General features: G+C 39.0%; 1 protein-coding gene across 1 annotated transcript; it reads right to left on the reverse strand.

Annotated features, from left to right (window-relative positions):
- Positions 1–1,190: 1,190 nt before the first annotated feature.
- On the reverse strand, positions 1,191–14,496 carry LOC120564460 (uncharacterized oxidoreductase YjmC-like). The gene is made up of 11 exons (XM_039809456.1): positions 14,192–14,496; positions 9,181–9,329; positions 8,600–8,788; positions 8,012–8,073; positions 7,836–7,889; positions 7,654–7,752; positions 6,382–6,517; positions 3,262–3,380; positions 2,560–2,655; positions 2,275–2,385; positions 1,191–1,903 (listed from the first exon to the last, which is right to left on the reverse strand). Exons 1-11 carry the CDS (start codon positions 14,197–14,199, stop codon positions 1,838–1,840), a joined length of 1,089 nt encoding a protein of 362 aa, XP_039665390.1. The 5' UTR covers positions 14,200–14,496; the 3' UTR covers positions 1,191–1,837.
- Between the last annotated feature and the right edge of the window lie 731 nt (positions 14,497–15,227).

A 15,227-nucleotide genomic window follows, 5' to 3' on the forward strand; every position in this document is an offset into this window, starting at 1 on the left:
GGTGTTTGAAATGCCTGAGGGTGCTTGTTTTATAGCTATAGACAGAAATAGTTGGTAAAGCACAACCATGAAAAAAACAGCAATACATTTATGCATAAAATATTGATCTAATTACACAACATGAGGCATTTCTGTAAAAGATTTAAATCAGAAAAAAACTAGTTTTGGTTTTATATGGCTTTTATTGAATAAGGCACATGGTAAAGTGAACTTTTTAAAGTATTCATACAATCTCATAGTCATTTTAAATGCTTTTTAGTATATAAAAACACCCAAACTGTTTTTGTGCGTCATACAGTAGATTAATGTACAGTTTCAAAATTGCAGTGAAATTTAAGTAAAGCAGCTCACCAACAAGGAATGACCCAACTGTTGATGACAACAAACCACGATGAGTTTAGCTTATCTTTCAACGGCACCACTCAAACTCTGTTAACTCATTAACATCCAGCCATCAGTAATAAATCAACGACTTACAACTGCTATATAGAATGTGCGTATTTCGCTGTCAGAGATAGAGCATCTGGAAGACAATTTGGATGAAGTATCTCAAGACACAAATAACATGTTTCAAGGAGTCCCTGAAATAAGGAAAGAAAAATGATATTTTCCTTAATATGTCACAAATTTCATGGTTATTATACAAAGAGATTAAAATAATGTTGGGTTGGATTTCATAAGTGTTTATCTAATGTGAGAGTTGTAACTACAATATGACTTGTATACAAGGTGAGGTCCCTTACATAGACAGTATACTGTCCAGTGGTGGAATATAACTAAGTACATTTACTCAAGTACTGTACTTAAGTACAAATGTTGAGGTACTTGTACTTTACTTGAGTCTTTTGCCTTTTTCTATTTCTACTCCACTACATTTCAGAGAGAAATATTGTACTTTATACTCCACTACATTAATCTGACAACTTAAGTTACTAGTTACTTTACAAAATAAGATTTTTGCACACAAAACACATGTAGTTTATAAAAGATGACAATAAAGTATCTTGAATCTGGAATGATTATAAATTAGACTACCCAACAATATAACGGCCTACAAGTCCAGCTGAAATGATTAGACTATTAAACACAGAACAGTTTGGATCGTTTCCAGTTTCTAAAATGTTAGGATTTTTCAGCATTGAGTACTTTTACTTTTAAGACTTTAAGTACATTTACCTGGTGATACTTATGTACTTTTACTTAAGTAATATTTGCAATGCAGGACTTTTACTTGTAACAGAGTATTTTTACAGTATTAGTACTTTTACTTAAGTAAAGGATCTGAATACTTTTTCCACCACTGATACTGTCTATGTAAGGGAACTCAGTCCATGTTGGTGCTATAGGTAACATCTGGTTGAGTTTATATGTGCATGAGAGATAAGGCAAAAATATTTTCTGGTTGACTTCTGAGCAGAGCCTGATGCTATGATGGCGTTTTAAACAACACTGTTTTTACCAGGTATTATGATGAAGACATTTAACATATGGAACTCATAATGTCGGATGCAGGGAGATATATAGAGGCAATGTCACAATGTTCTGTTGAGATGCTTTGTGTGCGTTGTCCTGTCTCTATGCATGTATTCCCGGTACCGTGTCTGTATAATAAAAGCTGCATATAATAAAATCAGATTATTAATCTGAAGAGGTCCTAGTCTGTCATCTGTTTGGATGATCATCAAACAACCCGATGACACCTGACAAGTGTGGTAAAATGAATAAAATAGTATGTATAATATCCCTAAACAAAGTTGCATTCCTAAGTAGCTCAATGTGAACTTCAAGATAAGCAGAAGTTCCAGATTTCCAATGCTGAGAGTCTTGACTTCACCAACTAATTGGAAACAAGATTGTTACATGGCAGCAGTGGGCTGACACCAACTCTCTTGGCACATTCATTCTGCAGGGGAAAAAAGGCAAATACGAAGTTAAGTAAACTCAATCTCAAAGGCTTTTCCTTAAAGCAATAGTTGGACATTTTGGGAAATATGCTTATTGGCTTGCTGAGAGATAGATGAGAAGATTGCTAGCACTCTCATGTCTGTACGGTAAATACAGTATTGTGCTACTGCCCGCAGCCACTTAGCTTAGCAAACTTGAAGGCTAGCTGTTTCCCCCTTTTCCAGTCTTTATGCTAAAATATGCTAATCAGCTGCTGATTGTATAGCTTCATATTTAGGATACAGATATGATAGTAGTATATTGTCATCTTTGATGTTTCAGACCCTGACTAGTTAGTTTTTGGGGTTGTTGTTTTTTTGCCGCTCTTACCATGTAGTTGACAACATTGATGTGATAGGGGATCCCGCCCATCTCCTCACACTTCTTTATGTTCATCCTCTCTGGATCTCCAGCAGCCAAAACAGGGGTGCTTGGGTCAGCCTGCGTCAAACAACAGCAACAACTAAATGAAATTCAAAGCAATTAACTTACTTTGTTTAATTTTCTTTGAAAATTATGAGACTGAGCTTAGTTGCCATCATTGGACATCATCTACATATTTTCTCCCCCCTAATGAGTCTGTATATCAACATTGCAGCAGTAGGATCTACTCACAGGGTCCATCCCTCTCTGGATGGACAGCAGGTCTGACATCCTGTCGGCAAACCCGGGAGCAAAGTTCTCTGGGTTGATTGCAACAAAACACTGACCCTGAAAAGACAAAATAGGAGATGACAACACTGTCAGTGTCAACTGACCCAATACAAACAGTAAAGAGAGCTGCATTGTGACGTAATACGGTCTACGTCAGACTCATTGATTGTGCTTATCTGTGAGATAGCATTTCAACACATACAATTTGGCTGATGTTTAGGGTAACTGTTCAGTCACATGCTCCAACTCATAGTGGTTAAGCGAATTTGATAAGAGGAACATAACATCTACATCATAAAACCAGTGGGTTTTATTTTAACTGGCAGCAGCCAATTTTAAATCGACCTCCTTGATGACGACAGAAATAATTCAACTCCAAAGCCACCAAATTCTGTCAACATCAAATTGGATAAATTCGGCTCCACAGGACATTTAAAGAATGTGTAAAAGCAAGTTTAAACCCTATTAAATTTCTAAGATTTATTTCCCATTTTAGATATAAACATGCAGCAATCAGTTAAAGGTAAAGCATTTTCAACCCATTTTTCAGTCATTTCACAGATAATAAGACAAGTGGGACAAGGGGCAGGTCTTTCTTTAAATGAGGTTAATATGTTCTCTAAAACACAACACAAGCCAAAAGTAAATAAATAAGTAACGTACCAGGTTGGCAACCCGGTCTGTTACTTTCCACGTGCGGACATGATTGCTGTACTGGGCACCAGCCAAGATACCACAGAACACCTCCACCATCATTCCCAGACCGTAGCCTTTGTACCCTCCTGAGGTCAACAACATGAACAGACATTACAGGACACACAGAAATGCACAGCTTTCAAATTTCTGGCAGAAATAGTGAAACACCAAGTTCCGTTTTTTGCTCCACATAACAGACTGACAGGCAGGCAGAGTAAGGTTGACATTAGAAACTGTACAATTCCTCCTTTATTGACCAATCATATGTTAGGATAGGGTAAGACAGGAGGATTATTTCAATTTATCTGAATGTCAGCAAAATGTCAAACAATCTAACTGCAGACAGAACAGTATAACCTATATTATTTCAATTCAATTTTAATTATAGTATCAAATCATAATGAGAGTTATCTCAAGACACTTTACAAATGGATTAGGTCTAGACCACACTCTATAATTTACAAAGACCCAACAATTCCAGTAATTCCCCCAAGAGCAAGCATTTAGTGCGACAGTGGTGAAGAAAAACTCCCTTTTAGGGAGAAACCTTGGGTGGTGAGGAAAACTTCCTTTTAGGGAGAAACCTCAGACAGACCCAGACTCTTGGTAGGCGGTGTCTGACGGTGCCTGTTGGGGGTGTGATGTACAGTGGCAATAATAGTCACAATGAAGATAATGGAACTATGACTAGAAATAGTAGTTGTAGTAGTTCATGGTGTAGCTGGGTACCGCAGGGCATAGCAGGACATAGCAGGGCATAGCAGGGCATAGCAGGGCACTGCAGAGCGTAGCAGGGTGTAGCAGGGCATTGCAGAGCACGAAGCAGGACCATGGCGACAGCTGCAACCATGATTTAGATGCCACCCTAATCCAAGGAAAACTGCTGGGCGAAAAAACATAAGGACTCCAGGGAATAAGCTCCCCAGAGCTAAGTTAGTAACAAACATTTCTGGGACATGGATGCACACAGATGGAAAGAGAGGAGAGAGGAGCTCAGTGTGTCAAAGGAAGTTCCCCGGCAGTCTAAAACTATAACAGCATAATTAAGAGCTGGTGTGTACGTACAGTAAGCTTTATCAAAAAGGAGAGTTTTAAGTTTACTCTTAAATGTGGTGACGGTGTCTGCCTCCTGAACCCAGACTGGGAGCTGGTTCCACAGGAGAGCAGCCTGGTAGCTGAAGGCTCTGGCTCTCATTCTACTTTTAGAGACTCTAGGAACCACAAGGAACATTCTGGGAGCTGAAGAGACCTTTAACATTAATTGTTGAAGGTCTATAGGATAAAAGCAGTCTAAGTATATGTCAGGTCTTGTCGTTCTTTCTAACGGTCCTGCGTTTAAAGGTGAACCGTTAGAAGTTGAGGGCAAGAGGTGATGAATTTTATCTCTAATTGTTATAATTTCATCATTAAAGAAGGTCATGAAGTCGTCATTACTCAGCGCTATAGGAATAAATGGCTCAATAGAGCTGTGACTCTCTATCAGCCTGGCTACAGTGCTGAAAAGAAACCTTGGGTTGTTCTTATTTTCTTCTATTAGTGATGAGTAAGAGTCTGATCTGGCATTTCTGAGGGCCTTCCTATATGTTTTCAGACTGTCTTGACAATCTAAACAAGATTCTTCCAGATTGGTGAAACGCCATTTACTTTCAAATTTTCTCGAGGTTAGTTTTAATTTGCGAGTTCGGGAGTTATGCCAAGGTGCTAATTTCCTTTGCTTCATCATCTTCTTTTTGAGAGGAGCAACAGAGTCTAAAGTTGTCCGTAGTCAGGCCGTAGCACCGTCTACAAAATTATCAATTTGGGAGGGACTAAAGTTAACATAAGAGTCCTCTGTTATATTAAGGCACGGCATTGAATTAAATGCTGTTGGAAAATCTTCCTTAAATTTAGCTATAGCACTGTTAGATAGGCATCTAGTGTAGAAGCCTTTTTTTCTTCTAATTTTGTATAATCGGGTAGTTAGAATTCGAAAGTTATTAAAGAATGGTCTGATAATAAAGGATTCTGCAGAAATACTATTAAATCTTCAATTTCGATGCCATATGCCAGCACAAGGTCGAGGGTATGTTTAAAACGGTGTGTGGCCTTATGCACACTCTAACTGAAACCAATTGAATCTAGTAGTGAGTTGAAAGCAATACTAAGGCTATTGTTGTCAACGTCCACGTGGATATTAAAATCACCTACAATAAGTACTTTGTCTGATTTAAGGACTACACATGATAAAAACTCAGAGAATTCAAATTAAATTTCAGAATATGGACCTGGAGCTCGGTAAACAACAACAAATATAATTGGCTGTAATGTTTTCCATGTTGGATGTAGAAGATTAAGAACAAGGCTTTCAAACGAGTCATAATTTAGTTTAGATTTAGGATTAATTAAAAGGCTTGAATCAAAGATGGCTGCAACTCCCCCTCCTCAGCCTGAGCCTCAAGGAATTTGAGTATTAATATGACTGGGAGGGGTGGATTAATTTAGACTTACATATTCTTCATAGCACAGCCATGTTTCGGTAAGACAGAATAGATCAATTTGATTATCTGATATCAAATAGTTTACTAGTACTGCTTTAGAAGACAGAGATCTAATATTAAATAGTCCACATCTAATTTTCCTATTCTGTTCTATCATTGCAGTGGTAGTTTTAATTCCAATTAGGTTCTTAAGTATAGCTCCTCTTTTGTTTACCTTTGATTTAACTGATCTGAGTCGGGGGACAGACACCGTGGTTATGGGACTATGAGTGGGCGACTGCTCCAACGGAAGCACAGAGAAGCGCGTAGCACTGCACCTCTGATTACTGATTTCAACCTTGGGTTGTCATGGTTTATGACCAATTATAGACTCGGTCAGATTTCTTGATATGAGAGCGGCTCCGTCCAAAGTGGGATAAATGCCATCTCTCCAAATCAGACCAGGCTTTCCCCAGAACGCCCTCCAGTTATCTACGTAGCCCACATCATTAGCTGGGCACCACCCTGACAACTGCTATAAATTATGTTTAATAACATGCTAACAGAATGAAGAAAAAAAAGGACAGGACCTTTCCTTCCCTGAGCAGACTTTTATCAGCTGGTTTCTGACCTGTGGCTTCACTGCCGCCGATGGGCACCAGTCCTCCTCCGCTCAGAACTCTCTTAGGGTCGGTGGTCAGCTTGCCCTGGGCGTCACAGCCCCAGCCCTCAGGGATGGGGTCTCCACGCCGTTCATAGAGCTCCACCTGTGCGCATAAAACATCATGACATTGAGTAAGAAGACTTTGGGCCCTATCTTGCACTCAGCGCAATTGCCTTTGCACCCGACGCACTGCGGACTTTTCCCTCCACAGACGCACGTCGGTAAATTAGGGAATGTATTTGCGCTCCCGGGGGCGGTTCAGCGAAAAGAGGAGGCGTGTTCCGGCGCAAACGTTACCTGGTGCTATTTTGCAGTTTCAGAAAACAATTCCGCCACAGACCAGGAAAAACCTGGTCTAAAGTCAGTGGCGCTAGTCTAAAGTCAGTAGCGCGTTATTCAGATGCTATTTTAGGGGCGCATGCTGTGCACAACGCGCATACACTTTGCTTCTCTCATCTACTCGGACGCATGCAGTTCCCATTTTTGCAAACCATACATAATTACAAACAAAAATATTACTGAAAATGGGCTTATAAGGTGTTTGGATAGATCAGGAGGCACTTTACAGTACAATTCTTTGTGGCTTGTTGTGTTTTACACAACATTTCCATGAATCATGGATGTGTTGATGACATAAATGAGGAAATATTAGAGGAATTAAGGAGACGTGATGTTGAACTACGGTGGGATGTGGGAGTGGCAATGCGCGATGCGCTCCTGGTGGAGCGGGTGGACGGAGATGGAGTGGGGGGAGGAGGAAGGCCCACAACAGGTGCAGGTGGTGCGTTTGGAGGCCCACGCTCCATGGCTGCAGCCAGTCAGATTGTTAAAATAGGGCCCTTTAAGTATAGCGTTTCAAAACCGCAGTTACAAAGAACTTGACAAGTGCACACTATAGCATGAAATAAAACAAAAAATGCTTTTATTAAAAGGCTTAAAATATTTCAATCAATCATTATAACTGTAAGTGGCCTCTTAACACCTTATTCAACTAGTGGCCACAAGGATTGTGCTTCTGCTAGTCAAACTAGTTTTAGAAAAACTGGTGATGCATTTATGTCCAAATCAACCAAGTTAGTATAAATTCTAAACCAAGAACTCTTGTGCAGTGACCAACTATTTCATCAATTTTAATTTTAGATAGCTATTTAAATAGCTATTGGACAAACAAACATGTGGCAAGTTATGCTCTGTATGTAAGGCATCCTTGATGGCTTATTAGTATAAAGCTGATCTCACCTTTCCAAGTGCTACTGCTGATGTGGCCATATCCAGAACAAAGCTGTCTCCGTCTTTAGCAGGAGCTGCCACGCTGATGGGGTTGGTGCCCAAAGTGCACTACAAACAGCATGATCACAGTATTAGAATGAGACAGAGAGGTTGTTTATGGCATAAAGTACAGTTTTTTTCTGTACATTTACCTCTTTACCACGTGTGGGAACCACCAGTGGGGACGTGTTGGTAAATGACATGCCCTGTGGTGGTCAGATTGTTATTAGACATACAATTAGATCACACAGCACATTCACCTCCATTCCTAAAAAAAAGGACATTTTGTTTTTTGAATTTATAAAAGGCAGATAAACCTTTCACTCACAATCATGTTTTCCTTCAGAGCTTGCATTGAGTAGTATCCTGCAATACCGTAGTGGTTGGAACCTAAGACAGAAAAGTGCCATACAGTATTTGCATTGTTTTGTCAAGATTAGTTGACCACTTTAGTGAAATAAAATTCTTCTCTGATACTGAAAAGTTATTTTTCTGCCAAAAACTTAATCACAACTTTCTTCCTCTCTCAAGTAAATCCTATTAATTGAAATCCAACGCAGTTTGCACTTATCAAACACTACAGTGGTTTTGATTTCTCTTCTACTGCACTTAATTGCCTGTTATATAATACTATGCTTTCTCCATTCCACTAATATTTCAACAGTGAAGATAATCCCTTTATGAATGCTGAAAGTTCAGCAATTAATCAAATACAGACCTGCATCTGAAACCTGAGCATGTTACATCAGTTTACAGGAAAAGAGAAAACCTGTTTATCCCGTGGAGGCGCCTTGGCTCAATCACAATGCATCATACAATTTAAGTTTCTATAGAATTGGACCAGTGCAGCAGTTATGACCTTTCAAGTTTTTTAATCATTCACCTACAATTACAGCATCAGGATGTTCGGACTCACCGTGTGCCACCACCCAGCCAATGCCAGCTTCTTTTGCCTTCTTAATGGCCAGTTTCATGCAGAAGTTTCCCACCACAGGACCCAGGAGGTTTTTCCCATCCACCAGTGCTGTGGCTGCACTCTCCTTCTCCACCACTGGCTCACCGTCCTTGGCACAGATTCCTGTCTGGATGTCCTTTACATACATGTCTGTCAAAAAAGTACAGAGCCAGCGAGCACAAACAACAACCATATTTGAATACAGACTTCAAAAATGTCCAAATTATGAAGTTGAAGTTCAGCAGAGAGATTTGTTTTCATATGTAGACTTAGAATTCTAAAGTACCTCATTAGTCTGCCCCATTTTTGTTTTTTTAAATAAATTCCTAGTATACACATTATAGTGCATAAAATGTAACTGGTGATTAAGATTGTTTTCAAAGGACAAAATACTAAAATAATTGCCTTTGTGAAAAACTGTTTTACATTGCGCTTTATAGTGTCAAAGTTTACAAAATGTTTCTTCTGTGCTATTACAATTGCGCTGCCACCTTTAAATCAAACAAGCAGATAAAGTGATAAACTTCCAGTGCCCCACTGACCCATCCTGTTGAGTCCATGGCTGTAGTGTCCTCTGAGGTCTCCCTCCACCAGTACCTCGGCCAGGCTGCGGGCATGATGCGGTTTTGTGCCCACGCCTGTCATACACCTCTCAATGAACCCTGCCACCTCCGACTTGCTAATCAGACATCTGCAGAAAGTAAAAGTTTATAATCTAATGATTATATCCTCAAACATGTAATTTTTAAGCAGTTAGTCAGCTTATGGTGTTGTCAGTGTGCATGTTAAAGTAACAAAGATTCTTATTAATGTCAGATTTAGCATTTTAAAGTATTTAGGAACGTGAAGATAATTGTCTTAAGATTTTACAACAATTACCTTTTGGGTGATGTTGCTTTCAACTGCAAGATGAGATGTTTTTGTTAAATAAATGATATTTGCATTCACTGTATGACCGAAGTGCAGTAACACATTAAAAGTTGAAGAATTATATTTTAGTGAGTAATGAGTATGACAATAGGTTGTATGCTCATCCCTTATGTCTGTTGTGATCGTTCAATTCCTCTGGCCTAATGGAGTTGCAAATCAAATTTGACTTTTGCAACTCAGAGCCAGAAAAAAATAATCAATAAAGTCAACAGAATCGTTTTTTTGGCTGATGTTTGTTTTTGTTCTTTAAACCAACATTTGTATGAGACAGAACAGAACAGAACAGAGTCTGACTTTTGGCCTACAAAAGTAATCGAAACCTATTGCAATGCTGCCCCACCAGAGTCCTGCAGTGGTGAACCCTTTTTTGCCCTACATGTTATAGCATTTGACACGGACAGCCCCATGCTAATTCAAAGTTTGAAGTCCATCTTTGCACCAGTGATTACGCAACATGTTACCATATAGATGATGTAGGGCATGACAATTATGCTCTGCTATTACATTAAATTGTTACTGCAACCCGAGATCATCAGATTCTGATGGTGGAAAACAAAACTGCAACCTTTCTGTTGCCCCCATTAAAGGGGTGTGTTTGGGGAGTCTTTCCTTCTCCTTTCCTTTCTCCTATCCTGTATGTCGAAAAGGACAAAAGGTGTCGTATGCTGTACAGATTGTAAAGCCCCTTGAGGCAAATGTGTGATTTGTGATATTGGGCTATACAAATAAAATTGACTTGACTGTTGACTTCACAAAGCAATTTTGAGCTGGGTGAAAATAATAACCGGCAGGACTTTATGTACCAGATAATGTTTTGGAAAAATTGTTAGTCTCTCTCCTCACAGTCACGCTATAAACAGTGGTGTCACTGTCTCTGTTTGTTCCACAGCTAGAGGCATGCGCATTAAACCCCTCAGGAACTGCAATAATTACACAGTAGGTGTAATAGTGTGAAAGATGGGCTGAATGCATTAGCATGGGCAGTGCACTAACACATGGCAAAAAATTAAGTAGTCAGTCAAACTAAGAATAATCATTAATATGCAATTAATTATTAATAAATTTGGTTAGATACATACATGAACTGTCACATGCCTGACTAAATGAACAACACACGGTCTCTCAATCAGCAACAGATGCAAAGAGTTACATCATGGCAGAGTAAAGATTGTCGAATGGAAGAAAACCTTTTGAGCAGAGATCACAATGACAAATACAGACAATACAATTTTAATATTCATCTAAACCAGGGGTGTCAAGCTCAACTTCACTAAGAGCCACACTTAGAAATAAGAATCACATCTGGGGCCAGACATGTAGAGTTTATTGACATGCTTTTATGTAATCAAAGTCAAACATATTTGACTGCATTATTGCATGTCTCATAGCTTTCTCACTTACAGTTATGTCGACATAAATCCCTAAAAAAAAGGTTCCTTAGCCATCATAGAGTTTTGCAAATCAAGCAAAACAATGATTACATTTTTTACAGCAACCTGTTTCACAGCCTAAATATGATAATTCTCTGTTTCTGTGGGAATTCCTGAGTCTCAAAATCGGCAAATCTGCCAAATTCGGCTTTGAGTGTCACATAATTACAGTTTGAAAAGAGTTTCCTGTCTTTTTGGTTTCTGCGCACAACTAGGTGCGCCAAAATCTATCGTGAACCTAAATTGATATGTGGGCCGGATCAAAACTTGCGAGGGGCCGGATTTGGCCCACGGGCCTTGAGTTTGACACATGTGATCTAAATGGTTGTCACAGGGTAAAGTTCAGTGATAAAAAACAAAATCTACATGTTCTTTTCTGTGTTATATAAAAAAAAAACTACTGCAAAATGTTCTTCAAAAATACTTCCAGAGGTTGAACAATAAATGTTATGACTCACTGTGATGAAACAAGTGTGGACGACTAATAAGAACCAAAATAATTATAAAATCATGCATTTATCAACATTGACAGAACACATCTATAATAATGAGGTCTCGGAGTGTTTTTCTGATCTGTAATGCTGAACACATTACATTCTACTTCCTGTCTTCCTTCTCTTTTTCCTCCTCATTCTCTACTATGTCTGTTGTTTTTTCATTGTACTCTTTGGTATTCTGTGGTCAGAGAATGGAAAGATTTGTAATTAACCATAATTGAGTCCAGATATGGGCTTTGGGCGAGCTGCCTCTACCTGGTGATTGGATGATTTTCACTTCCTTTCTAAAACAGCACTCTGTCGTGTTCAAAAAGCCCTGTTAAAAAACAATAACTGATACCAGTCATCAAATCTTCTGAGCCGCAGACATTTTCATAGTTTTTTAGCAAGAGCATTTCACTGTGAGACAAACAACTCATGTTCACACATTCTGACTGAAATCTAGAAGATCTCAAGAGCAACATATTTGAATTCTTAAAATTTATTTGAGACATCAACCTTTCCAACAAGGAACACCCACAATAAAAAGTTCTTGCGGGGACAAGTTTTGAAAGTTGCTCTTCAGCTGTTATTCATGAAGAAACATGCATGAATTAAGCTTTGGGACATAGAAGGGCTCAAAAGAGCATTGTGTACAACTAAATTCGCCAACCCCTCCCATCACTAATTCCAACGAAAAATCTGTCGGCTTCAGATTAAATCTGTACTAGTACTACTATTTGCCCTCAAGTGCCCTCTAGAACTTTGCTGTCTTAAATCATGAAACTTGCTTATTCGCGAGGGTCTAAGGATAGAGGGTGTCGTCTGCCCCTTTAGGCAAATTTGTGGTCTGTGATTTTGGGCTCAATAGATTGAGATCAATAGAAGTCTTATGTCTGTAGGCTAAATATGAAGCTACTGCAAGTAGCTTTGCATTGAGACTGGAAACATGGATTAACAGCTAAACTTGCTCTGTCCAAAGGTAATAAAAATTCACCTGTCCAATGTCTTATGTAAGAAAGAGGTAAGAAGCCTACATACGATTTCTTATGTAGCAGAGAAATGAGGACAAAGGAGTCAGGGATAAGGGAAAACTTTGCCAAGAGCGGCATGATGGATGTCACCTTTCAGACGGCCGGTACCAAAGAAAATCTTCACTGGTCACACTAAGGCCCCCATAGTGTTTGTTTATGCATTATATAGCCAGTAAATGTTATTATGGCATTTCAAACATCGCTTAACCCTTGTGTGGTCCTTCGGGTCCCAGTGACCCGAAGGACCACACAAGGATTATGTACTTCCCTTTACTTTGTTGAGAATTGCTCTCTAAACCCTGTTTGTGTAAAGTAAGTAAGTAAAGTTTATTTCTAGAACACATTTAAACACAGTTTAAGCTGACCAAAATGCTGTACAAACAAGAACTAAGGTGCTGTATTAACCCTTGTTTAGAGAGCAATTCTCAACAAAGTAAACGGAAGTACATAATCCTTGTGTTGTCCTTCGGGTCACTGGGACCCGAAGGACAACACAAGGGTTAAAAAGTTGCCATTGTCACTGCCATTCCTCCTTTATAATAGTTCTACATAAAAGAAAGACAGCTGAACATAAGAACTGATTGAATGATCTGTGGACAATGTAGGATAAAAGGGTAAACCAGCCCTTCTTTTCTTTGTTCATGTTACAAGTATAATGGGACATGCATGTCCAAAAAGGGGTCAACACTTCTCTACATCACAAAAACACGAAAATACAATGGAAACAGATCCGCATAACAGCTGTAAGTCTTGATGCATTTATGAACTGCTCCACAAATCTAGATCTGAATACAATCGAAGATCAAGTAGATACATACTGTATGATGTTCCACAAACTAAAACAGAGTTTGGCAAAACTGCTTTTAGTTACAGTGCTCCAACTTCATGGAATGAGTTGCAAAATCTGCTAAAACTGCAGGTTTTTATTTCACATACTGAATTCAAGTCCTACCTAAATCAAATATATCAACATGTCCGCGTTGTTTTTAAAATGTGATTTTCTGTTTTTATTTCTTATTTCTTATTCCTGCCCATCCCTGTCTGTCTGTTATTTGTTGTCTGTTAAAATGTATCCTCTATGTGCTGCCTTCTTGGCCAGGGCTCACTTGTAAAAGAGATTGTATTCTAAATGTGATTCTTTTCCCTGGTAAAATAAAGGTAAAAAAAAAAAAACCATAAGATATACTTAAAAGTTCTCATAATGCAGAAAACAATGCCCCTGTGAGAGTAATACTGAAGTAGCATATCTACTACCTCACCATTTTAAATGTCCTACTTTGTTACTTTCCTACAAGTCTATAAGTCTTATCAGAGCCTTTAGTGTTGCAGCCCCATCCCTCAGGAACACCCTCACTGCAGATGTCCGAAATCCTACATCCCTGCACATTTTAAAAAAAGAACTCCTGAAACACCACCTGTTTACCACAGCCTACAACTTCCTTTAGCTTAGCCACAGTCATTCTCTAAAGTGTCCTTGGGTTTCATGAAAGGCGCTATATAAATAAAAGTTATTATTATTATTGTTATTATTATTATTATTATGATTATTATTATTCAAACCATCAAGAAAAGATTTTTTTTCCTGTCAGTTCTGCTATTGTCGTGTCATGCAACTCATTCATGCGCTAATTGACTTTAATTGCTTTTATGTCAATTCATTGTGGACCAGACCCGAGTCCTTACCTGCTCATGTTGACTGTCCTGCTTTGTGCTCCTTCAGGTCCAAGGTTGTTCGCGCTGGGCTCTGGGGATCTGCTGCCGGTGTCGATCCACGGAGACACAGACCTCTTCAAGCCTTGCAGTGTTTGGAAACGCCCGGCGTTGTCAAAATCACAGGTATCCTGTCTGTCTGTCTGTCTGTGTGTGTGTCTGTCTGTCTGTCTGTCTGTCTGTATTTATGTCTGAGGGCGTGATGGAGGAAAGTCTTTACGGGGGCCGTTTATCTGCGCAGCGTCAAACATTCTTGTTCTTGCCAGGCAAGTTCGTTGCGTTATGTTGTGATGCTACATTGTTTGACATATAGGAAGCGTATACCTTTGGAGAGCACATGACGGTGAATGCCCCTTGACACAAATAACACCGTAAAATGAACACATAGACGTCTACTGTTTATCAAGAGGCTACACTGTTCATTTTTCCTGTAAAACCTATAGGAATGCTGTACTTCTTTCCTTATCTTTCGGATGAAGAGTCACTGTATTGATTAAACCTTTCTAAATTTCTCTAGGTTCCACTTTATACAAATGATAAAAAAGTAGCCTAATAATAACAATAATATGGATTTACCAAAACAAAAATAAATAAAAGTTTCCTCCCAAACAAAATAAGTCTATATAGGGCAATTATTAATTACCAGTATAATACCGGCTACAGGACTTTAACGAGTTAAATAGGCTGTATTCCCGAGTGATTTTTTTGCAAACAAATAAGTAAATATAAACTGATAAGAGATGCTGGCTGTAGAATATGTAAGAAAAACAATAACACTTTGCCTCTGTGGATGAAGCTCACTTTCTAGTTACGATACAGTCCGTTTGAGAAGCAACGTAAATCCCTGGTGCTTGTAACCATAGAGCTTGTAACCAATGGGAGCATATGGCTTTAGGCTAAGGTGTAGTCAGTGACGTTAGAAACACAGAGAGAGAAGATGGGTGGGGGGGGGGCAGGGGGGGTGACACGTTGCTCCCTCTAGTGGTATAAATCTATCTTCGATTAAATG

Source organism: Perca fluviatilis, chromosome 8 (genome assembly GCF_010015445.1).
Source record: "Perca fluviatilis chromosome 8, GENO_Pfluv_1.0, whole genome shotgun sequence".
Taxonomy (NCBI): Eukaryota; Metazoa; Chordata; class Actinopteri; order Perciformes; family Percidae; genus Perca; species Perca fluviatilis.